The sequence below is a fragment of the Schistocerca cancellata genome, chromosome 2 (assembly GCF_023864275.1).
Source record: "Schistocerca cancellata isolate TAMUIC-IGC-003103 chromosome 2, iqSchCanc2.1, whole genome shotgun sequence".
NCBI lineage: Eukaryota > Metazoa > Arthropoda > Insecta > Orthoptera > Acrididae > Schistocerca > Schistocerca cancellata.
The window spans coordinates 480,891,756-480,916,464 of record NC_064627.1 but is presented as its reverse complement, the minus strand read 5'-3'; the positions used below and the strand labels follow the sequence as shown (position 1 = coordinate 480,916,464).

Here is a 24,709-nt window from a genome sequence, read left to right as displayed (position 1 = left end):
CCGTAAGCTAAAGATCTGGTCCTGACAACCTCTAAGAGGCCTAAACCCACACTGATTTTCATCCAATTGGTCCTCAACTAATACTCGCACTTTCCTTTCAACAATACCTGAGAAGATTTTACCCACAACGCTGATTAAAGAGATACCTCTGTAGGTGTTACAATCTTTTCTGTTTCCATGTTTAAAGATTGGTGTGATTACTGCTTTTGTCCAGTCTGATGGAACCTGTCCCGACTCCCAGGCCATTTCAATTATCCTGTGTAGCCATTTAAGACCTGACATTCCACTGTATTTGATGAGTTCCGACTTAATTTCATCCATCCCGGCCGCTTTATTGCACTGCAATCTATTGACCATTTTTTCCACTTCCTCAAATGTGATCCTATTTCCATCATCATTCGTATCCCATTCTACCTCGAAATCTGAAACATTACTGATCGCATTTTCACCTACATTGAGCAACTCTTCAAAATATTCCCTCCATCTGCCCAAAGCATCCACAGGATTCACCAGCAGTTTTCCTGACCTGTCCAAAATACTTGTCATTTCCTTCTTACCTCCCTTTCGAAGACTGCTAATTACACTCCAGAATGGTTTTCCAGCAGCTTGACCCATAGTCTCCAACCTGTTTCCAAAGTCTTCCCACGATTTCTTCTTGGATGCTGCAATTATCTGTTTGGCTTTGTTTCTTTCTTCAACATAACTTTCTCTGTCTACCTGGGTTCTGGTATGTAGCCATTTTTGATACGCCTTCTTCTTCCTTTTACAGGCTGCCTTGACTGTATCATTCCACCAAGCTGTTTGCTTCATCCTACTTTTACACACTACTGTTCGAAGACCTTCTTTAGTCACTTCTAGTACTGTGTCCCTGTACCTTGTCCATTCCTTTTCCAATGACTGTAATTGACTACATTCAACTAACTGGTACCTTTCTGAGATCGCTGTTATGTACTTGTGCCTGATTTCCTTATCCTGAAGTTTCTCCACTCTTATCCTCCTACGTATGGACCTGACCTCCTGCACTTTCAGCCTCACAATCCCAATTTCACTGCAGATTAAATAATGATAAGTGTCATCAAAGAATCCCCTGAATACATGTGTGTCCCTCACAGCCTTCCTGAATTGCTGATCTGTTATTATATAGTCAGTGACGGATCTGGTTCCCTGCCTTCCCACGTATACCGGTGAATGTTCTTATGTTTAAAAAAGGAGTTTGTGATTACTAAGCCCATACTGGCACAGAAATCCAAGAGTTGTTTTCCGTTCCTGTTGGCCTCCATATCCTCTCCAAATTTACCCATAACCTTTTCATACCCTTCTGTTCGATTTCCAATCCTGGCGTTAAAATCACCCATGAGCAGAACACTGTCCTTGTCCTTTACTCTAACAACTACATCACTGAGTGCCTCATAAAAACTATCCATCTTATCTTGATCTGTCCCTTCACAATGCGAATATACTGACACAATCCTAATTTTCTTGCTAGACACTGTCAAATCTATCCACATCAGTCGTTCGTTTACATACTTTATTGCAACTACGCTGGGTTCCATTTCTTTCTTGATGTAAAGCCCTACACCCCATTGTGCTATTCCTGCTTTGACTCCTGACAGGTAGACCTTGTATTCTCCCACTTCCTCTTCTTTCTCACCCCTTACCCGAATGTCACTAACAGCTAAAACGTCCAGCCCCATCTTACTTGCAGCCTCTGCCAGCTCTACCTTCTTCCCAGAGTAGCCCCCATTGATATTAATAGCTTCCCATCTCATTACCATTTGTTTGCCAAGTCGTATCTTAGGAGTCCCTGGTTTGTCAGTTAGAGGTGGGACTCTGTCACCTCCAAAGGTCCGAGGAATTTTGCTCTGATTGTTGCCAGCATCATATTTAAAGTACCAGGGAAGCAGGTTGCTAGCCTTACTTGCCCCGAGTCCCATTGGGTTTTACCCCTAATGGCTGAGGGACTAACCGGTGGATTTGGGAGTCTTTGCCGTATGGGCACAAAGGTGACCACGACTCAGAATATGTCCGAGATGCCCAGCCTTATTCCAAAGTAACTGGTATCCCAACTGTCAGGACCACTTACTTGGCCACTCATACGTTGCCCGTGGTTCATGAACTAGGACATGACTACAGGAACCCACACCATGAGATGCCTTCTGAAAATCAATAATGCTGAACACCTTGTAGCCTGCCACTGTGGTCTTGAAATCATGCAAGTGCAGAATTGGATAGCGATCTGGTGTGGTATGTGCATTCAGGGCATGGTAATCTCCACAAAGAGTTCGATTTTTCTCCCTTACTGGCTGGAGGCGTGATGCCTAAGAGCTGTCTGAATGTTTGATAACCCCCGTTGAATTAATTCCTCAAATTCCATCTTTGGGGCTGCATATTTATCATGGGCTAACCGACGTGCTTTGTAAGCTACAGTCTGTTGTGACATTGTAGGTGTAATACCATATCTGAACTTGTATTTTGGTGGCCTTCAAAACGGCAGCATTTTGCAGCATCCTGAAATGTCCATGTACCACCTTGCTGTCCATCTTCAGTGTACATCTCATATAGATATGGTAATAGTAAAGGAAATCAGCTCTGCGGATGGGTTCACTGATGTTAGCACTCAGAAAATACTGTCTTAATGTTCGTGGAAAACCAAGACTCGCAGTTGCCTCTTCGTTGCCATATGTAGGAGTCTTTGACTCATTTTCTGCTGTGAGCCATGATTGTATGGAAGAACAAATAATTGCCATTGCCAGGAGGACACTGACATCTGGGCCTGTGTTAACTAAATACTTGACGTCAATATATCTGTCTTTGATGTAAAGTTTATGTGATGTGGAGATAACACGAATTTGAAAGTGCTTGCTAGTCCAGCTAGAGACAGATACACAGCCAATGCAGAATACAGCATGGTTATGGCTTACTGGGGCACTATTATCACTTGTCACATTATCTAGGCATTGTCCACTGGAGCGACCAGCTGTTCCCAAGTTGAGTCACTGTACATATGGCTGACTAAATTTGTGTGCCAGCTGCATCAAAGGTTTATAGTACCAGCACAGTTTCCCCTGTGGGCTACCATCACCTCATGTTCAGTGCCGTTTTTCATATTGCTTGCCAGTGGAACTGTATGGATTTGCCACTGGAGAGCATTGAAGTTGTGTCATAGCGTACTCATCTGTTCCTCTAGTTGGAGTTGTTGATCGTTATCGTCAACGTCTGTGTCTATATTCCCTATGCTGTGCTGTCCAATTTGTGAGAATCCTCTTGTGTCTTGAGAGTGACAGGGCATAATAAAGTCTGCAATTAGTAGCTGTGAGTTGAATGAAAAGGGGGCACAAGAAATCACTGCGCTATTGACCGCAAAAGGTAACTGGCCCATCCAAACTTCCCTAAGTGTAGCATTAGAACCGTTGGTTGCAGAAACCAATGATTGTTATGTGTTGCCAAAAGACCAAAGGAATCTTGTCTCTTATAGCTTCTCTTTGCAGCACTTGCTCCGTGTGAATGTCTACTGGATTGCGTGCCCGTTGGAGTACTTTGGTTTCGATATTTCCTTTTGGTGGAGGGGGAGGAGGGGGCGGGTACTGTGCACCACATATGCTAGTAACAATAATGTTTACGTGTCCAGTGTTCCTGTGGTGATGACGAATTGCATGGTACCGTCCCTGATTCCGTAGGCTTCAAAAGAGAGCTTGAAGATTCGTGGCTCCTGTGTCATATACAGCAGTGCAATGAATTCACTAGGCTATGCGGAAGAAGCCTATTGGCAAAATGTCAGTGACTTGCTCAGATGTTAACCTTGGTTGTGAAACAGCTTGACTTTCATCCCCCATTCCTGATGTGCGTTCCACGACTATAGAGCCCAACCCATCAAGTGAACTGATTTCTCTTCTGCCATAGTTGGGGTCACCACTTGGCGGTACTACATTCCAGAATCGTTTAAAAAATTTTTGTAACTTTGTTTTCTTAGCTTCTAAAATCTCAATAACTCCGAGAAACAAACACACATTAAAAGCTTCGAGCAAGTTACATAAAATTACTACATTACAAAACAACCACAAAGATTCCCTTGTTTGTCCATTATCTATGTCCACAGATATTCTACTACACTACTTTGTAAGAACATGCGCCCATTGTGAACGGTTTATCAGTGTGTACTTGCTACCTCGACTCTAACCAGAATGTGAACTATTTTTAGTCCCATGTCACTATTTGTTGCTGAGTTCAATTCCTGATGCCCACTATGCACCTCTGTTATTAAGAGCCTAAACTGATATTCCCTGAAATGCACGTATTCTCTTAGCATTTCCCAGCCTTGGTGAATGTGATGGCCAGTGAAATCTTGATTGAATTGGTACCTCCATCCCTGCTGGTTAGATTTGCCATCATGCAAACAGGAATGGAGGTTTCAGCGTAAACAAAGCTTGGAGTCTGGCACTCAATGTATTAAGATCACCGGCCAGCAAACGTAGCAGAGATGAGTATGTGTTTCAGGGTATATCAGTTTGGGCTCTTCATAACTAGCGCATAATGAGTGTCGGGAATTGAACTCTGCTATAAATAGCAGCACGGGATACAAAATAGTAAACACCCCAGCTAGAGTCGAGGTAGCGAGTACACATAACTGCATAACTCATAGCATCTGAAGAAGAAGACTGGATCAGTTGTCAACACATTGTGCACGAAATTGAAACAACTCAGCTGTATATTTAGAAGCACATCATTAAGCTTTATTGTTAGTATACAAACATTTGAAACATTTAATCACCCATCAGACACTTCTGTCCCTGCTTCATATCAAAAGTATGCATCCAGTATGACATTCGTACATTAAAGTCCATAATTTTTTTTGATAGCAAGGGTAATTAGTAAAAATAAATCTGACAAAAAGTGTGATTGCATTTTGTGAGGAAATGTTAGCATCTGTGTGAATGTGTGGTCTCTGTTCTTTCAGACATGCCCAAAATAACAGAACCCAATCATTCATATTACTGATTTACCCAGATAGGTAGGGGATACACTTTCTTCAGCGCAGATGCACAAGTATGTCCAACCTCCTGTGGGAATCTCAGAGTAGTGAGCATGATGGGAATGAGTTGCCCATGAGGCGTGTTGAGACAGTCCATGCAGTTAAGATAACACAGTGTCGCAGGTGGCGCAGTGGTTAATCCGCCTGCCTAGTAAGCAGGAGATTCCAGTTTCTAATCCTTGACAATATACATTTTTACTCGTCACTACTGATTCCATGTTATGTCCCGATGCAGCTGACATCAGCAATCCGTTCCCTTTCCTTTCTCCTCCCTCCACCTTCAATTTACATATAATTTTAGCATCATTCACTGATGTATCAATAATATACAGTAACTTAAAAATAATGTAAAACTACATTAATTATAATTTTAAACTTTTGCTTTTTTATTATGACTTTATTTTGTAGGGATGATGCAGTGTACAGCTAGTGCAGATGCAGATCCACCTCAAGCATCTATAGTCTCACCGGTAATGCATGGGGATTCAGAAAGGGATGGTGCAATCTCAAGATCAAGCCGCCTTCCTGCATCCACAAGAGGAGTTCGTGGGCGTTCCCAGAGAGGATCAAGTACCTCACATGATGGACACCACCAAAGGCATAGCCACCTCTTTCACAATTTTCATAATTACTGCCGGCAACCAGAAGAAGAGGAGCAGAATCAGCAGCAGCACCCCCACCCAGAGCAGAATCTCCATTATCACAATCAGCAGCAACATCAAAATCAGCAAGATGTAGATGAGGAGGAGGAGCAGCAGCAACAACAACAACAACAACAACAACAACAACAACAAGAGGAGCAACAGCCGCAACAATTATCACTGGGCAGCTGGCAGCAGCAGGGGCAGTCCCACCAGCAGCAGCAGGAGCATTTAGAACAACCACCACCACAACGTGGAGGGCATGTCCAGGAACGAAACTCTGATTACCACAGTGAACATTCGCAGGATCAAAGAGGAAATAATAATAGAGAGCGTGTCACATCTGGATCACAAGTATTAAACTCATCTCATGAGAACAGGGAGCAAGCTCAGCGCAACTCTGACATGTTTGCAGTTCCTGCAGTTCAGCTTAATGATGTTCCCATAGCAGATGTGGGACAGCTGAGCCAAATTGAACCACCACATATACGTCCCCAGTCTCCACCAGCTAACCCATTTGGAGTTGTGTCAAGGCAGAGTCAACAGGTAAATAATGAACATCAGCTATACAGCTTGATAGTTACACTACCAGTAGTGATAAAAATGTAATAAGAAAATAATTGAGCATAAGAGCGAATTGAATAGTTACTAGTTGGCCATGATTTTGTGGGGGATTCTCAACAATTTTAAGGTGACTGGTAATTTCACTACTTAACTTTGTTTATAGGCTTTTTGACAGTCAGTTTTCATGAAATTCTTCTGGGTCGTAGACAGTGTTATATTATGTAAAGAGGAACCAATATTATGTCCACGATTGCAAGTGGTATTCATCAGGATATGTAATTAGTGCACTGCAATAAGTTCAGTAAGGAAAATGCAACCAATCACCTGTAGGGAATCATGGCATGAAGCTCAGTAACGCATAACAGAAAATAGCATTCACTTCAGCTTCTGAGAACTAGCTCTTTTTATAGCTAAAGTACACAAACAAACACACACACCGAAATGCACACTCCTGTGGATCCATATTTCTGTGTTCCATGCATCAATCAGCTGTAGGCAAGTAGTTGCCCTTCCCTTATTTTATATATTGCTGCAGCCAAGAATTTCCATTATTATGTTATATTGCAGTAATATATACCATGATGAAGGCAACTTACAACAGTGGTCAAATTGTTGGTTCTCATTTTACAATATGTTGTGATATGAAACCCAGAAGAATGTTAATGACAATTTTTTTATTTCCGTAACTTTCTACTTTTTCCACGCCCAAGTCGTACGTCATAAGTAAATTTTTGCTCTCTCTCTCTCTCTCTCTCTCTCTCTCTCTCTCTCTCTCTGTGTGTGTGTGTGTGTGTGTGTGTGTGTGTGTGTGTGTGTTTTGTGAGCATGCCAGAAATTTTACTTTGATAAGGAATGTTCTGTCAGAATGTAAATAATGTATTGGTAAAAGAGACCACTCACCAAATAGTGAACGGCTGTGGTCCCCAAGAACTCCAGTCAAAAGGATGGATATATAAAAAATAGTAGGCACATGGGGTTGTCAACAGGCACACACAAAAGAATGAGAACTGTGCTAGCTTTCAAATGAGTCCTTCGATGAAGTAGAGTCCGCACACACATTTTGTGTGTGTGTGTGTGTGTGTGTGTGTGTGTGTGTTTTGTACACCAAGTCCACATGCTCACCGCTTGTGCAGGGGGTCATATCCCTGTGGAAGACAAAGATATAAGAGCTGCTAAATTCACCCACCCAGCTCATCCTACTTAATCCTGTCACAGGCTTATCCTATTTCATTTGAGGCAGGGTCACACGTGAAGGCAGCCATGTCATATACTAACTGTTCTTCAATTTCTGCACAGTGTTTTATGTCAGTATGACCAACATCCAGCTTTTCATTAAAGTGAGTGGCCACTGCCAAAATGTAGCCACTAATAGTAAACCACCCAGTGGTAGAACCTGTTGCCGAACACAACAACCTAAAGTTCAGTGGTCGCTTCACAACCCATGCTGTCTAGATCACCCTCCCCCCACCTCCCAGACTTTTGGGACAATGAAGATTGTAATACAGGTATGGGCGGCAACCTTTGGTGACCTACATGCATGAGCCACCTCAGCAAGTGGCATGACTTCAGTACTTTTAGTGCATGAAATCAGAACTATAGTCGCAGAAGTTTTTCCTGGGTAAAACAACAATGTGAATGGCACACCTTTCCCGACAAACCATGCCAACAAATTATGCCCCAAAACTGCATTTCTGAAGTACGTTAATTTTTAAGACGCCTTCTGCAGATATTTACATTTATTTATGTGTCATGAATGTTACTGTCCTTTGATAATAATACAGATTCCCATATGAAAAACATAGTAATAGGCATCCCTCACAACACTGGACTTGCATTCGGGAGGAAGACGGTTCAATCCCGCGTCTGGCCATCCTGATTTAGGTTTTCCATGATTTCCCTAAATCGCTCCAGGCAAATGCCGGGATGGTTCCTTTGAAAGGGCACAGCCGACTCCCTTCCCCGTCCTTCCCTAATCTGATGAGACCGATGACCTTGCTGTCTGGTCTCCTCCGCCAAACAACCCAACCCAACCCATCCCTCACATGGAGAAAGAGTTGAAAACATAAATCGCAAGGTGCAGTTGGAATCCCAGTTTGGTTTTAGAAAGAGTGCTCTACAGCATTGACTCCATACTTAGCTAACATTTATCACAACTCTCCTCCCTCCTCCCAGCACAAAGTTCAAAGCAACTGGAGGGAGGGGGGACCACCACACACACACACACACACACACACACACACACACAGATGTTTCCTGTATATAAGAAGGGCAAAAGAATGGAACAGCAAAATTATGTGCAGTTCTGTGGTGCGTGGGAACGTGTCATTATACGAGGATACAAGATGATTTGGACAAAATTTCTAGTTGGCGTGATGAATGGCAGCTAGTTGTAAATGTAGAAAAATGTAAGTTAATGCAGATGAGTGGGAAAAACAAATGTGTAATGTTCAGATATAGTATTAATAGTGTGCTACTTGACAGAGTCGTGTCAATTAAATATCTAGGTGTAGTGTTGCAAAGTGGTATGAATTGGAATGAGCCTGTAAGGATTGTAGTAGGGAGGGCAAATGCTCGACTCCAGTTTATTGGGAGAATTTTAGGAAAGTGTGGTTCATTTGTAAAGTAGATGCATTTAGAACAACAGTATGACTCATTCTTGAGTGCTGCATGAGTGTTAGGGATCTTCATCGGGTTGTATTAAAAGAAGGCATCATCAGCATTTCAAAGGTGGGCTGCTAGATTTGTTACTGGTAGGTTCAAACAGCACAGAAATATTTATGTAGATGCTTCAGGAACCCAAATGGGAATCCCAGAAAGGAAGATGGCATTCTTTTGGAGAAACAATATTGAGAAAATTTAGAGAACCAGCATTTGAAGCTGATTGCAGAACGATTCTGGTGTGTTGACATACATTTCGCATAAGCACCACAAAGACAAGAGAAATTACGGCTCATAAGGAAGCATATAGACAGTTATTTTTCCCTCATTCTATTTGTGAGTGGATCAGGAAAGGAAATGACTAGTAGTGGAATTGCACACCCTCCACCAACCACTGTATGGCGCCTTGCAGAGTATGAGTGTAGACATAAAATTTCTTCTGTAGGCAGGATTGAAACCAATTGTGGGTTAGATCTGGACTATGGACTGCTGGTTCCCCACTCGTATTGGAACACATCCTTTGCTCCCATAATCCTCCTGGCCTCCATCTTTGCTAACCCCCCCCCACACACACACACCTACCTCTGTCCTGTCACCCCCTCCCAATCTACAACTATATCTAGTAGTTACTATTAAAATCAGTCTTGATCACAAATTTATTTATTCTGCTAACCGGTTTCGACCACACCTGTTGTCATCTTCAGACCAAAATGCTGTATGAGCAGGAGCCTCCTTCTGGTGGCAAATAACTGCAGCAGGGATTTACCACCAGAAGGAGGCTCCTGCTCATACAGAATTTTGGTCTGAAGATGAGCACAGGTGTGGTCGAAACTGGTTAGCAGAATAAATAAATTTGTGATCAAGACTGATTTTAATAACATCGATCACTGTCTGCTACCACGATGTATTCAAAAGTAATACTACTATATCATCATCATCATCATCATCATCATGTGCCACATGAAATCAAGGGGTCTGGCATCAGTGTATTAAATTCCTATCCTGCATTCCTGCTGCCTCCCTCAGAGATGTCAGCTACCCATCATCCTGCTTTTTGCCTCTTTCTCATTCTACCCACCCCCACCTGACACATCCCCCCCCCCCCCCCCATCCACTTGCTTAACTGCAATCCCAGCTGCGTATGTTTAGCTGGCACAATGTAGTTTTTGTGTGTACTTTTAGGGTGCTCTGTGCTAGGAACGTTTTATGATGTGGATTTGCTATCTTGATTTTATTTAATTGAATTTTGCAAAGATTTGAACCTATACTGAGGAAAATATAAAAAAGGTTAACAATAATGAAAACTCCTGGATGGAACAATACATAAAATAAGAGAAAGGCAACCACTCACCTATAGCAGGCACATGTGTGGAACACAAAAACCCATGGCTGCAGGACTGTACATTTGAGTATCCAATGGATGTTGTGTGTGAACATGCGTACTTTTACTAGAAGAAGAGCAACAGTTCGAATGCTAATGTGAATACTGTTTTCTGTTAAGCGTTTCTGTGCTCTACACGTCAGTCCACTTTAGGTGAGTAAAAAGCTGGTTAGATTCACATTGCATCAACTTTTATTTGTTCCAGATGTTGGGAGGTTTACCGCCATCAGAACGATGGCTTGTTAACTTTGATGAGGTGTATCCTACCCCAGGATTGGCTAACAGCAATTCAATGGCTGAAAGACGGCTATACCCACCACTTCCATTCATGGGATATGGACAGGGATCTCAAAGTGAGCCCAGCAGTAGACCGTTCAGCAGCAGCTCTCCTGGCAGCAATCGTGGACCGATTCATAATAGCCCACCTGTAAATGATGGCCACATGCAAAGACCACAGTCTGACAGTGGAAGTTGGACATATGGTGCTCCTACAGGCTGGCGATCACGCTTCTTGCACCCACGATATGTGGGTCCAAATATGTTCAATGAGGAAGCGTTTTCATCAGTTGAAAATTTCAGCTTTATCAGAGGTATATTTAGTATTTGTTTTTATACCAATTTGTACTTCCATTAGTGTTCTCTTTAACTATCACATTGATTAACTGTTCCATTGAACTCACTAATGGCATAATTATTCTTTTATGAAAACAAATTCTATTTGTGTCTCTTAAAAATTTCATTGTGTTATAAGTTAATTAAATCTCTCTTCAGGTATTGTAGCCAAGTCAATGACTTTTATATATTTTTTAGGGCCTGATACTGTGATAATAACAGATGCTCCAATGTCCCCCCAATCATAGGATTCAAGCATGGGATATTTCAAAATTCCACATACCAGATATAAGTAATGGTAAGTAATTGACTGGTATGTTACTTTTCTGTTGTTCGTTTATCATCAAGATAATTCACAGTTCCTTTACTGGGGGGGGGGGGGGGGGGGGGGGGGGGGGGGATGATTGTTTTTAGAGAGCTGACAACATGGAAAACTGTGCACCAGTGTTGAAAATTCTTGAGAGTGAGCAGTGCATTGAACTTGACAAATTTTTCAGTAGTCTTTTTTTTAATTGATGGGTCAAGAGATGATGTAATTTATTTAAAGGAAGTCACTTTCCTGTGTGGACTGTTCTTCCTCGTCAATGTTTTTGGCTGCCTTTGGGTTAGTGCCATGTTGGAGGAATGCCACTTTCTATATTACTGTTCAAAATCATGAAATTTGTATTTTGTTGTTAAAAAGCTATTACACATAAAGTAATACAGTAATGTAAAGCCACAGCTGTAAGATAAGTACAGAAATGCACAAAAATCATCAGAGAAATTGTGGAGATGCCTAATTAGAAATGGGTACTGGTTCATGCAAAATGCTGGCTTATGTTGTATTGGGCTAAAAATATGGTGCAGATTACCATTTTGACAACAACACTTAACGTTATGAAGACTAGTTCATGAACATTTTTGATAATCTACTCAATAGATCTGATTTTTTTTAAAGGTTTGGCTCTATATTAGTAATAATAAGTCAGGTAGCACTTCATCAGTGCATTAACTCATCATTCTGTCCTAGAAAATTTACTCCAGCTCATTTCTATACATCGTAGAAAGAGTTTTCAAGTTTTTGTTAACTTTCACTAATGGCTGATGTGTTTCATCATTCATTTATTAAGAGTTGCTTCAACAGTGTGTGTGTGTATAAGCAGTTCCCATTTTCGTTCTTCTGAAAAGCCACATTATTCCCTATGCTCATGACAACCACTGATCACAACTATGCTGTATGGAAATGTGAAAACAGAGTTCCCTATCTTTGCAGGTGAGATAGGCAGTAATCACACATTTAAAAAAATGGCAGCACTTTGGTCTGGCAAGTGTGCCTACTACATTCTCACATAGAAAGCAGCTGCTAATGGAACTGCTTTACACACTCTTTAACTGACAAAAAATGGGGACTATTCATTAAAATGATATTACTTGTAATCAATGAAAAGCTGGTCACTGTGTTTTCTACACCACAGCAACATTGTGGTCTTAAGCTGCATCACGTCATCATACATTTGAAATTATTGTGATGAAATGACGTATCAGAAAACAATGAAAAGTTGTCGACGAGATGAAGAATGGATATGTCTTTATACTTCGCTAAGAAAATTGTTCATTTACAGTCTGGCTTCTGTAACTCTTCAAAGTTGAAACTTTTCAAAACTTTCTTGAACAACACCTCTTTCTCTTAAATATTTTTGCATATGTCAGCACTTTTCAACCAAAATAATTAATTATAATTATTATTGACACCCTAAATAAAAAAGCAGAATTTTCCACAATTTCTCCAAGGTGCAACACTCCCGACATTCATCATGTGATGTAGCCAGAATACGAGCTCCCAGCCAGAGGCCAATCATTATGAAGACCCCCCTCCCTCCCTCCCTCCCTCCCACACCACACGCGCCGCGCACACACACACCCACACACACACATATATACACACACACACACACACACACACACAGAGCTACAGCATCCTTACACAGCTGCCCACCTGGACGCAGTGCTGGAAAGTCTAGTCCACCGGCCTGGGGTAGGGGGGGCAGAGGGAGATATTCAATCCTGTTTACATACCTCACAACCACCCAACTCTCAGCTATATGATAAGAAGTTACTAACTTCTTCGTTCCATGGTCATTCCATGTCAAATCACCCAACAATTCTGTTATTCGAAACTCTCCATCTCACGTTTTTAAGGAACTTCGCACATTTTCTTAGACTTGTAAAATTAGGACATCTGTAATTTGTTTCGATCTCTGGCTAAAACTTCCCTTTATTCTAAATTTTCAGTGTAGTGATGTTTTGATAATTTGGCTGTGAAAAAAATAGGCATGCAAATTGGTATTTATGTACAGATATACTCATAACTCGGCTCTTTATGAAGGCCCCTCCCCACCTTGTCCAGATAGGCATATAGTTAACAGAAAATGCAATTATTTAATCAGTAAAGTAACAAAGAAAATTTCAAAAAATATTTATGTATCTCACTTTCAAATTTCTTGAGTAATTGCGAGGATGTTGAAAAAATGCTTGCATCACATTTCTCGAGCCTGCGTGGAAACTAGTTTTTGGTCTTAAATAATACACAAGATTGCAGACTTTGTAATAAAATAAGAATATTAATGAAACAATGAAAAGTCCAGGATCAAATGTAACAATCCTACGAAAAGGAAAGTTTTTACTCACCATATAGCAAAGATGCTGAGTCGCAGATAGGCACAGCAAAAAGACTGCCACAAATAAAGCTTTTGGTTATTAAGGTCTTCATCAACAATAACACACTGCAGTCTCAGGCCTTAATGGGCTTTTTATGGACACACAAATTAGAAATCAAAATAATTTTGCTGCAGTGAAGAAAGGATCATTCCAAGTGGAATGCCACCCACTGCCTCAGATGCAAGGGTATCAAATTATCATATTTTAATATCAAATATTCGAGGCAAATAAAAAAAAGTGTCAAAAATTTATTTCATTTTATTAATTTAGTAATTTTTGAGAGACTAGATTAGATCTTATTTATCTGTACAGCTAACCACCTGCTCACAATGAAAAAAAAAAAAAAAAGTAATCTGAATGGCTACTGTAGCTTATTTGGAACCTCTACAGACGTGAAAACTATGCAGCAGTCACTGACACACAATGTTCAAAACTACTGACAACATTCAGGTCCATATGACCTCAGTTGCTTCTTGTCTTTCTGTGAGACAAGTCATATTTGTATGTAGAGCAACCATTTACCATTCTGTTTGTAATGAAATATATTTTTAAATGAAGTACTGCTCGGTTAATTACCACAGAATTCATGTAGTGTCAGAAAAGTACTGAAAACATAATCATTTGACAACCTGCTCCTCAGTATAATCTCTTCAGAAATTTTCAGAGCTAAGCGAAGACCAACAAAATTTAATAATGCTATGGTCCATCATAAACTCTCCAGAAGATCAAGAAAAAACTACTGTATTTGGATATCACAGATACTGTTACTCTATTTTCCTTCAAAGTGTACAGACAGACAGTTAAAAATCGTTGAGGTCAGTAGCTGGGATTTGTCTAAATCACTGTGTACTAGGAAAATCTGTAAAATCGGGCAAAAAACTGTGTGCAGCATGTAAGATTTGTAAACAAAAAAGTTAAATCAGTGACAGAAATGAAAGCGATGAAGGTGATACAAACATGACATCATGAGTCAGTACTATAACAGGCCAAAGAGTCAAAGATGCAAATACAACTGTAGATGATTTGGGGGTGCTCTCCTTTAAAATTTCCTCACATTCCAAATCACTTGCAAGGCCTCGTATGGCATATGGAAGCTAGAAAAATTGAAACATGTTTTGGAAGAAAAAGTGTTCTGGCCATGTTGAAGATAAAATGGATGATGAAATTGTTAAAAAAAAGACCAAGATTTTAATGCTGTGACTTTGTTAATGAAAAGAAAATGCTGGTGTAAGGTGATGTAAAAAAAAAAAAAAAGGTTTTAAACTGACTTCAACTTTTAGTTCCTCCCTCTTGGTCAAAAGAAAAAATGTCAATTCAGTGTTAGTGAGTATGTAGTTCGACAGGCAAGGAAATGGAGAACAGAAATGGGTATTTTGTCAATTCCTAAACTAAAGAGAGGTAAAATGATTGGTGATTAAGTTTTTAAGCTTGTCATTAATTTTTACCAAGATGGCAAGCATATTTCAAATGTTACCAGAAGCAAAATACTAAGTTAGCATTCAGAATAACTTTTTACATGCAAAAAAAGATTCATTCAATGCTACTTAAGCAAACTTTATTGTATCTTATAGAACCTGAAAATTAACGTTGGTTTTTCGAAATTTTTTCACTAACACCAAAGTGCTATATTTTAACTGGTGCTACAAATGCTCCTTTGGTGTGTATCTGTGGTATCCACCAAAATGTAAAACTGCTTTTGGATGTGGAACACTTAGAAGAAACATTTCTGGCTTGAAAAACTATGGTGCATTCGTAATCACTGTGATGATTGTCCTAGTGATGATAAATTGTCAGAATTTTTAAAGAAAAGCTTACAAAAGATGCTGATGGTGAAATTGGGTGGATTAATGTAAACCATCAGACAGATTTGGCAAAGCAGTGTGCAGCTGTTGATGAATACAGTGGCTTGTTGGTGACAACATTACAAAACACTTGAACCACACTCATTTATATTGAACTGTAAAGTTAAGACCGTTGAAAGAATTAAAAGAAAATATTATAACCCATGAAAAAGCAATTCTGTTAATGGGCTGTGATGGAAACTACAGTTTTGTAATTCAGAAAGACAAGATGCAGCTGTAGATTCCATCCTGTTTGTGTTTATGTGATAAATGAGGAAATTAAAAAGAGTAATAGTAAACAACAGCTTTATAATTGATGATGTGGAATGTGATGTAGGATTTGTAAATTCTGCTCAGAAATAAAATGATTAAGTGTTTGGCTGAACACTGCTCACAACTCAAAATTAATTCAACTGGTTGATGCACTGCGCAATATAAAAAAAGAAAAAGTTTTTAAAAACTTCTATAAACACAAAAACGATTTTTCTCTTGACACTGAACATACTTTTTTGTTACTAGCCATGGTAAATCTGTGTGTGATAGGTAGGGAGAAACTGTAAAACATTTATTGAGAAAAGCTAGTTTTCAACTAGAGGATGATGTACAAATGAGAACTGCATCAGTTGTTTACAATTTCTTCAAGGCTAATATTGACATACTTTTTTTTCCCTAGAGAAAAGCAATGTAGATTTCCTATGCAAGAACCTTGAGAAGAAATTTTGACAACCCAAGCAATAACTGATATCAGGAATTTGCACAGTTACTAACTACTTTCCTGTGATTCATCAGAAATTTGGAGAGTAATTTGTTCTGTAAAGCCTGCCGTGATTTTTTTGATTCAGTGAAGATGCCCCACAATGGACACACATATCTCCTGACCAAAACTCTTGTGTAGCAGCTATATATGATGCCATATGATACTTTGCCTTCATCAAGAATGTATTAGAAGAAAAAGAAGACTGCTTTTTCTCCACCCCACATGGACCAAAGTGTCCTTTCTTTTGGCCTATGAAGGAAAAGATTTGATGCACTGCTGGTCTAAGTGAATCGAGTACAGTAAGAAAAATGTATTATGCTTTAATGAAAACAATATGAAGTTAATAGAAATACTGTGTATTAAAAACAGACACACTATTAAACTTTTGCTTGAGATCTCCAAGAATCTTCACTACTGAATGTGTACATTTTAAATTTAAACATTTGAGCACCTAGATTAACTGTTATTTGAATATTCTTATTTGATACCCCTAAATAATGTTAATGTTAGTAATGTAAATATTTCAATTATAACTATTAGCTATGCACTTTTATTATTTTAGCAAAACATGAGAACATGCACTAAAGTTTGTCAGTCTGCACATTGTGTTTTAAATGATCCTCTGAGCAGTGATATGATATACTTCAACATATAAAAGAACATTCCATGTATTCAAAACCAATGCTTTTTGTAAGAATCGTTTATCTGAAGCAAAAAATGGCATGGGTAACAGCTCTGTCTGAAAGTATTTTGCACATTTAAGAAATCATTGTTTGGCCATAATGATTTCAGCTGTTTTTCTATATTTGTAGAAGTTGAGCACAATTGTTAATTTTTTTTTTTTCCTAGAAAGGTACAACCTTTGTCAGTATCTTGAAAGATATGACAGTGCTGCGTTGGAAAAAAGAAGAATGTTCAGCCAAGGCAGATTTAGTTGTGCATCCAGTCATAGAAAACCCATCAATATTTTTATTTTGTTAGGAAGCCCCTACAATCTTGGGAATTATGAGGATTGCCCAGAAATTAATGTACTGAAATTTTTTTTATCCCCCCCCCCCCCCCCCCACCTCAGCCGAAAAACAATGCTACGAATGCGAAACACTATGTTTGTATTACTTGAAGTCTCCTGAGTGAATGTGCCAAGTGTCCATTACTTCTGACAGCATAGCTGCAGGAAAATTTCAAAAGGGCATCTGTAGGTGATGTATATTACAAGCAATGCAGAGAAAGAAACTGTTGGAATTATTCATAAACACTTGTGCAAAGTCTATGGAGCATCTGCTGCCATCAGAAGTACAGTTAGTCCCTGGGCACCTAGTGGGAGGTCATCAGAAGGCAGTGCGGTCGATCTCCACAATTTGCAGCAGTTGGGGAGACCACCCATGGCTGTCACACCTGACACAGCTGACCTAGCCCCCCCTCGCACTTCCATTTGTTTGGAACATCAAGAGATGCCATTTGTGGAAGACATTTTGAGGACGATGAGTAGTGATTCACACAGTGAAACACTGGTTCCGCCACCAGGACAAGAATTGGTTTGGTACTGACAGGGCATACACCCCTTGTTTCACTCTGGAGGAAGGCCATATAACACGGTGGAGATACCAAATGTAGAAGTATGAAACCGGTATTTGGTTGCAATAATTACATGTCCATTGTTTGAGGCTGATAAACAATATTTTATTCAAAATAATCTCCACTGCTATTTATACATTTCTCCCATCTCTCTGGCAGGCTGTGAATGCCACGCCAAAAGAACAGATTAGAGTAGATTAGATTAGTTTTTCGTTCCATAGATCCGTGCTGAGGAGATACTCGTGGATGTGGACCATGTCAATTGTATTTATTTATTTTTTTTTTAAGCTGAAATAACAATACTAATAGTATGATTATATACATCATTTAATTCTATTTAAAAAATCGTCAATGGAGTAGAAGGAGTTGGCCACTAGTAAGTCTTTCAGGCTCCTTTTAAACTGAACTTTATTTGTAACTAAATTTTTTGTGTTTGCTGGCAAATTATTGAAGATGAGTGTTCCTGAGTAGTGGACCCCTTTTTGAACTTAAGTAAGTGCTTTTAAGCCCTTGTGCAGATCATTTTTGTTCCTGTTATTGTATGTATGAACTGAGCTGTTTGTTGGAAAAAGAGATATATTATTTAGGACAAATTTCGTTAAGGAGTAAATATACTGAGAGGCAGTAGTTACTATACCCAGTTCTTTGAAGAGGTTTCTACAGGACGTCCATGAATTTAATCCACAAATAATATGTATTACACGCTTTTGGACTCTGAAAACTTTTGTTTGACTTTAAGAGTTACCCCAAAATATTATACCATATGACGTTATGGAATGAAAGTAGGCAAAGTATGCAAGCTTTTTCATTTTTATGTCACCTATGTCAGCTACCACTCGAATTGCAAATACAGATTTGTTAAGGCATTTCTGCAGTTCTGTGGTGTGCTCCTCCCAACTGGATTTATTATCAAGTTGTAATCCCAGGAATTTAAGACTGTCAATCTCTTCTATCTGCTCTTCTTCATACTTTATGCATATGCTGGGTGGAAACCTCTTACAGGTTCTGAAATGCGTACAGTGTATCTTTTCAAAGTTTAATGTCAGTGAGTTGGCTTTAAACCATTTATTAATATCCATGAAAATATCATTAGCAGATCTTTCTAGAACTACACTCGACATACTATTTATTGCAATACTTGTGTCATCTGCAAACAAAACGAACTCTGCTTCTGGCTTTGTAACTAATGAGAGATCATTAATGTAAACAAGAAAAAGCAATGGCCCTAAGATGGATCCTTGTGGGACACCACATGTAATTTCTTCCCATTCTGATGATGACTGATGACTTAATTTACTAGTCCCTTGCACTAACACCCTTTGTTTCCTGTTAGCGAGGTATGACTTGAACCATTTTGCAGCACTGCCCGTGACACCATAGAATTCTAATTTATTTAAAAGGATGTTGTGGTTTACACAATCAAATGCCTTTGACAAATCGCAGAAAATACCTGCTGCTTGTAATTTGTTATTTAGTGAATTAAGTACATTTTCACTATAGGTGTATATAGCCTTCTCGATATCAGAAACCTTCAGATATCCAAATTGTGTTCTTGATAATATGTTATTTGTGGTCAGATGGTTGAGAAGCTGCCTGTACATTACTTTTTCTAAAATTTTTGAGAATGTTGGCAAAAGTGAAATCGGTCTGTAGTTTGATGGTATCTCTTTATCCCCTTTCTTGAATAAAGGCTTAACATCTGCATATTTTAGCCAGTCAGGAAATGTCCCAGTTATAATTGACTGGTTACACAAGTAAATTAGAATTGTACATGCCTTAATTAACTTTGTTGATATTTCATCGTAACCACTAGAATGCTTTGTTTTTAAAGATTTTATTATGAAAGTTATTTCTTTTGGTGAAATGAGTGACATATTCATGTACCTGAAGCTATTATTAAAGGCTAGTTTCAGATATTCAAGGGCATTCTTTACTGATCGTGACAATCCCATTCTATCAGTAACGGATATAAAGTACTTGTTAAATAGATTTGCCACACTTTGCCCATCAGTTACTAATGTGTCATCTGCCCTTAATGCCCTGGTCGCTTGTTCGTTTTCTTTGCTGAGCCTCTTTTTAATTAGACTCAGTGCTGGTTCCCATGTCTTGCTGAGGTTATAGCCGCAATCTCTGTAGATGAGTTCATCCCCGGTATGAATTTTGATAGCCTCTCTAACGACGCTGTCCCAGTATTTAGATGTCTGTGACAAGACACTGGTATGTCGGTAGTCCATTTCGTGATTTTCGGACAAACAGCGCTCTGTGACTGGCCGACTTGTTGGGGTACATAAGTCAAGTGTGCCTCTGATGTTCTCGGCAACGATCTTCGGTGGTGCGCACTGTCTGTCCAAGGTAAGTCTTCCCACACTCACAGGGAATCTGGTATATGCTGGCCTTCCGTGAACCGAGATCGTCTTTGACACTTCCCAATAGTGCTCGTGTTTTATTGGGCGGGCAAAAGACAGTTCCTACTCGGTGTTTCCTTAATATTCGTCCTATTTTCCCCGATAGTGTGCCAGTATATGGTATATAGGCGGTGGCTATCTCTTCCTCCGAGACTTCGTCCTTCTCCACACACTGTACTGTAGAAGTAGGGCGGAGAGTGCATCTGATCTGCCCTTCCGAGTACACGTTTTTCCAAAATACAGTTTTGAGATGTTCCAGCTCATGGGGCAGACTCTATGCGTCAGAGATGGTGCACGCCCTGTGCACCAGTGTTTTTAGTACCCCATTCCTCTGCGAAGGGTGGTGGCAGCTATTTTCAAGCAAATACAGGTCGGTGTGCATTTTCTTCCTGTATACCCCATGGCCCAGGGTGCCATCCGCTCTGCTTTTGACCATGACGTCCAGGAATGATAAACTTCCTTATGCTTCGGTCTCCATAGTGAATTTGATGTTCGGATGTATGGAGTTCAGGTGTGTAAGGAAGTCTAGGAGCTTGTCCCTTCCATGGGGACATATAACGAATGTGTCATCAATATAACATAGAAAACAAGTAGGTTTTCATTTGGATGACGCCAAAGCTTCCTCCTCAAAATACTCCATATAGAAATTCGCAACCACAGGCGAAAGTGGGCTCCCCATTGCAAGTCGAAGATCGTTGCCGAGGACATCAGAGGCACACTCGACAAGTCAGCAGTTGTAGAGCACTGTTTGTCCGAAAATCATGAAATGGGCTACCAACATACCAGGGTCTTGTCACAGACATCTAAATACTGGGACAGTGACGTTAGAGAGGCTATCGAAATTCGTACCAGGGACGAACTCATCAACAGAGATTGCGGTTATAACTTCAGCAAGGCATGGGAATCAGCACTGAGTCTAATTAAAAAGAGGCTCAGCAAAAAAAAACAAATGAGTGACCAGGGCGGACGAGGTAGTTACACCGACGCCACCACAGATGCCGGCACCAGCCTCTCAGCGACTGCCAAAGTGCGGCCGCAGGCGTGGAGAGAACGCCTCGGGAGGGAAGGGGATTTAGGACGACTGCCTGCCCTCAGGAGCTCAGTTTGTCAGTGCACCTGACAATGGCGACATGTCTGATTGCCGAAATATTGTGCCCGTTGGGCACTATGGACCGGCAGTACACCCGTGGACTGTTCGAACTTTTTTTAATATTTTACAGTATTCCTTGTATTTAGCTAAATCATCAGCATTGGAGCTATTCTTGGTCGACAGATACATTTTCCCTTTTGTCGTACAGGAAATCTTTATTTCTTGTGTAACCCATGGTTTTATTATAGACTTCTGTTTAATTTGAGTAACTTTTAGAGGAAAACAGTTTTCAAACATGGTACTGACATTGTTCATGAATGTGTTATATTTTTCATTCATGTCATGAGCACTATAAACATCTTTCCAGTTCATATCTTTGAGCAGTTTTCTAAAACACTCAATTTTTGGTTGATTGACTACCCTCCTGTACTCAGATTTAGCAGTCTTTATAATCTGCTTAGAATTTACATCTAAAACAAGGAGCTGCATGTCATGATCTGATAGTCCATTTATTACAGGTTGTATGATATGATTTTGTTCCTTTGATTTATCTGTAAAAATGTTATCAATGGCTGTCCTTGAGGATTTAGTGATCCTAGTTGGAAAGTTTACAGTGTGAGTTAGATTGAAGGACAACATTACTAACTGCAGTAAATTTTTACTGGAAGATTGCATTAGAAAATGTGTGTTAAAGTCACCAGCAATCAAAATTTCTTTGTTTCTTCCTGTTAAATTACCCAAAAGAGCTTCTTGATGATTTACAAATAGATTATAATTTTCTGCAGGTGCTCGGTAAATAGTTATTATTATATAGGATCTGTTATGGAACTCTACTTCTGTTGCACATGCTTCTAGATGCTGCTCTAAACAGAATTTATTAATGTCATTGTTCTTGAATTTATGGCAGTTTTTAATAAATGTGGCAACTCCTCCTCCATCCATATCTACTCTGCAGAAGTAGGAAGCTAGCTTAAATCCTGAAATGTCTATACCAGTGGTCACTTGATGTTCAGAGAGGCAGATTATGTCAATTTGGTAGATGAATTCATTTCATCAGTACAAATGATGAGTAGTTCATCAACTTTATTTCTGAGCCCCGGAATGTTCTGATGTAATAAAAATAGCTGATACTGCATAATAATGGTATTACAACTGCATTGGCGAAGATGAACTGGAAGTTTCTGATTACTTTCTGTTAAACATTGTTCAAATGGAGGCTGTATGCTAAAATCTGACTCCCGTTCATCTGTTTTTCCAAACTGAGTGTATCTGCCAGTCTCTCTTAAAACTCGTTTCTTTCCCCCTTCCCTATCCTAAAAAAGGCATCCCTCTGACACCTGTGACCACTGGTATTTTACCACTTGTCACAGTGTCCCCCCTTAAGTTATCTGCAATCAACCCAGACAGTTTTCCCTTCCCTTTCCTATTGAGGTGAAGGCTATACCTAGTGTAGTCCCACCTATCGATAGTATCCACAGGAATCAAACCAATATGGGACCCTATATCCGTCCTAAGCAGCCACTCCAACTCCAAGTGCACCCTCCCGACGGAAGAGTTCAAATGAGGCCGATCATGGCGTCTCAACACAGACACAAATCCCTCACTTGTATGCTTCGTTGCTTGATGCTATCTTCACCAGGTCACTCTCTATGGAATATTCAGAGTCTCTGTCAGTGCTATTTCCCAGACCACCCACTATAACCACGGCATCCTCTTTTGTGAATCCTTGCATAAAGAACCTACATCATCTGTTACCTGACCCAGATCTGCACTAGGCTTGAAAAAGTTTGTGACCTGGTACTCTGGACCTAGATTTTCGTGCAGTAGTTGGCCAGCATCTCTACCATGGGAGCTACCTAACAACAGAACTTTCTTTCTCTTTACAAATTTCCTTACCTTTTTCAAGTCCTTGAAAGCTTGTTGTGCCCTTTCTACTGCTTCAGCTATATGAGGCTCATCCAATTCTTCTTTTGAAGCGAACCAGTCAGCGAGCCATTTTCGTACATTTTCATATGAATTGAGGTGTTGTTCAGTGAGAGCATGCCCCAGTGATGCAAATAGATGTTAACTAGACAGAGCCAAGTCTGGAGAATAAGCTGCATGCCCTAGTATTTCCCAACTGAATGCTGCAATCGTTTCACTGACCTGTTTTGCTGTCTGCCTGGGGGCGTTGTCATGGAGCAATAAGAATTTGTGTTGCCTTTTTCCATATTCCAGTCATTTTTCCCATAATGCTTAATTTAAATCGATGTCAGCAGCAATCACTGTTAATGGTTTTACCAGGCTTTAGCAGCTCATAATAGATGACACCTGTCTGATCCCACTAAACACAGAGCATTGTCTTCTTTCCAAAGCGATTTGGTCTTGCAGTGGATCTCGATAGTTTGCGTGGATTCACCCGTGATTTTCAATGCTTAGGATTCTCAAAATGTGTATCCATTTACATCACCTGTCACTGTTAGATGGAGAAATGACTTTCTTTTGTGTCTGGTGAGAAGCATATCACAAGTGGTCTTTCGATTTGCTTGCTCTCTTTCATTCAGTTCATACAGAACCCATTTTTCCCCACTTTCTGCACCTTTCCCATAGCTTTCACCCAAGGAAAAAAATGGTTTTCTGCATCACATTCAATTGTTCTGTGAGTTCATGTTGAGTAATGAGTATCATCTTCGTCCAATAATGCCTGCCCTTCGATGTCTTCAAACTTTTTCGGTGGTTTCCCGTGCTCATCATGTCTCACAGCAAAATCACCACTTTCGAATTTTTTTAACCATTGGAAACACTGTGTTTTCCCTAGAGCATGTTTACCAAAAGCTTCGACAAGCATTCAATACAATTCTGAAGCAGTTTTCGTCAAATGGCAACAGAAAACAGTGCTGTCCGCAAATCGTAGTTCATAGGCACATAAGTTGACATTTTTGTAGGTTTGAAATGAATACCAATGTATGGAACTTGGGGTAATGTTGGCGTTCGTCATCAGCCATTGCAGGAAGCAGATGGCACTGCAGAAGCAGCCTCTACACTGATGGCTAGCACCATCTACAGGGACATTCCGGTTTCATACTTCTACATCTGGTATGTGGAAAAATAGGCTGTGTAGCGGGGGGGGGGGGGGGGGGGGGGAGAAATTATTTTGTATGTGTAATTCTCATTATGTTGAATAAAGAATTGCTGAAAGGGAAAAAAAAGCGCCTTCTGTGCAACCCTCATATTTGAAACCAAAACTAGGTTCCCGACAAGTTGGAGAAATGTGATAGAAACATTTTTCAGTACCCTTGTAATTTTTCCAGAAATTGGAAAATGACACACACTAACATTTTTTGTAGTTTTCTGTGTTAGTTTACTATTTAAATAATTGTATTTCTTTTAACTATGTGCCTCTCTTAACTTCTGCAAAAATTCCAAATCGAAAGCTTCATGAAGACCCGAAGTATGAGTACTTCTGTAGATAGTACCACT

General features: G+C 39.9%; 1 protein-coding gene across 1 annotated transcript in view; it reads left to right on the top strand.

Moving 5' to 3' along the window:
• LOC126155481 (uncharacterized) overlaps positions 1 to 24,709 on the top strand; it is a 330,938-nt gene that overhangs the window by 272,740 nt on the left and 33,489 nt on the right. The window contains 4 exon segments of the mRNA XM_049916231.1: positions 5,438 to 6,216; positions 10,479 to 10,863; positions 11,045 to 11,121; positions 11,123 to 11,183. Of these exon segments, the coding sequence (XP_049772188.1) occupies positions 5,438 to 6,216; positions 10,479 to 10,863; positions 11,045 to 11,121; positions 11,123 to 11,183 (1,302 nt within the window).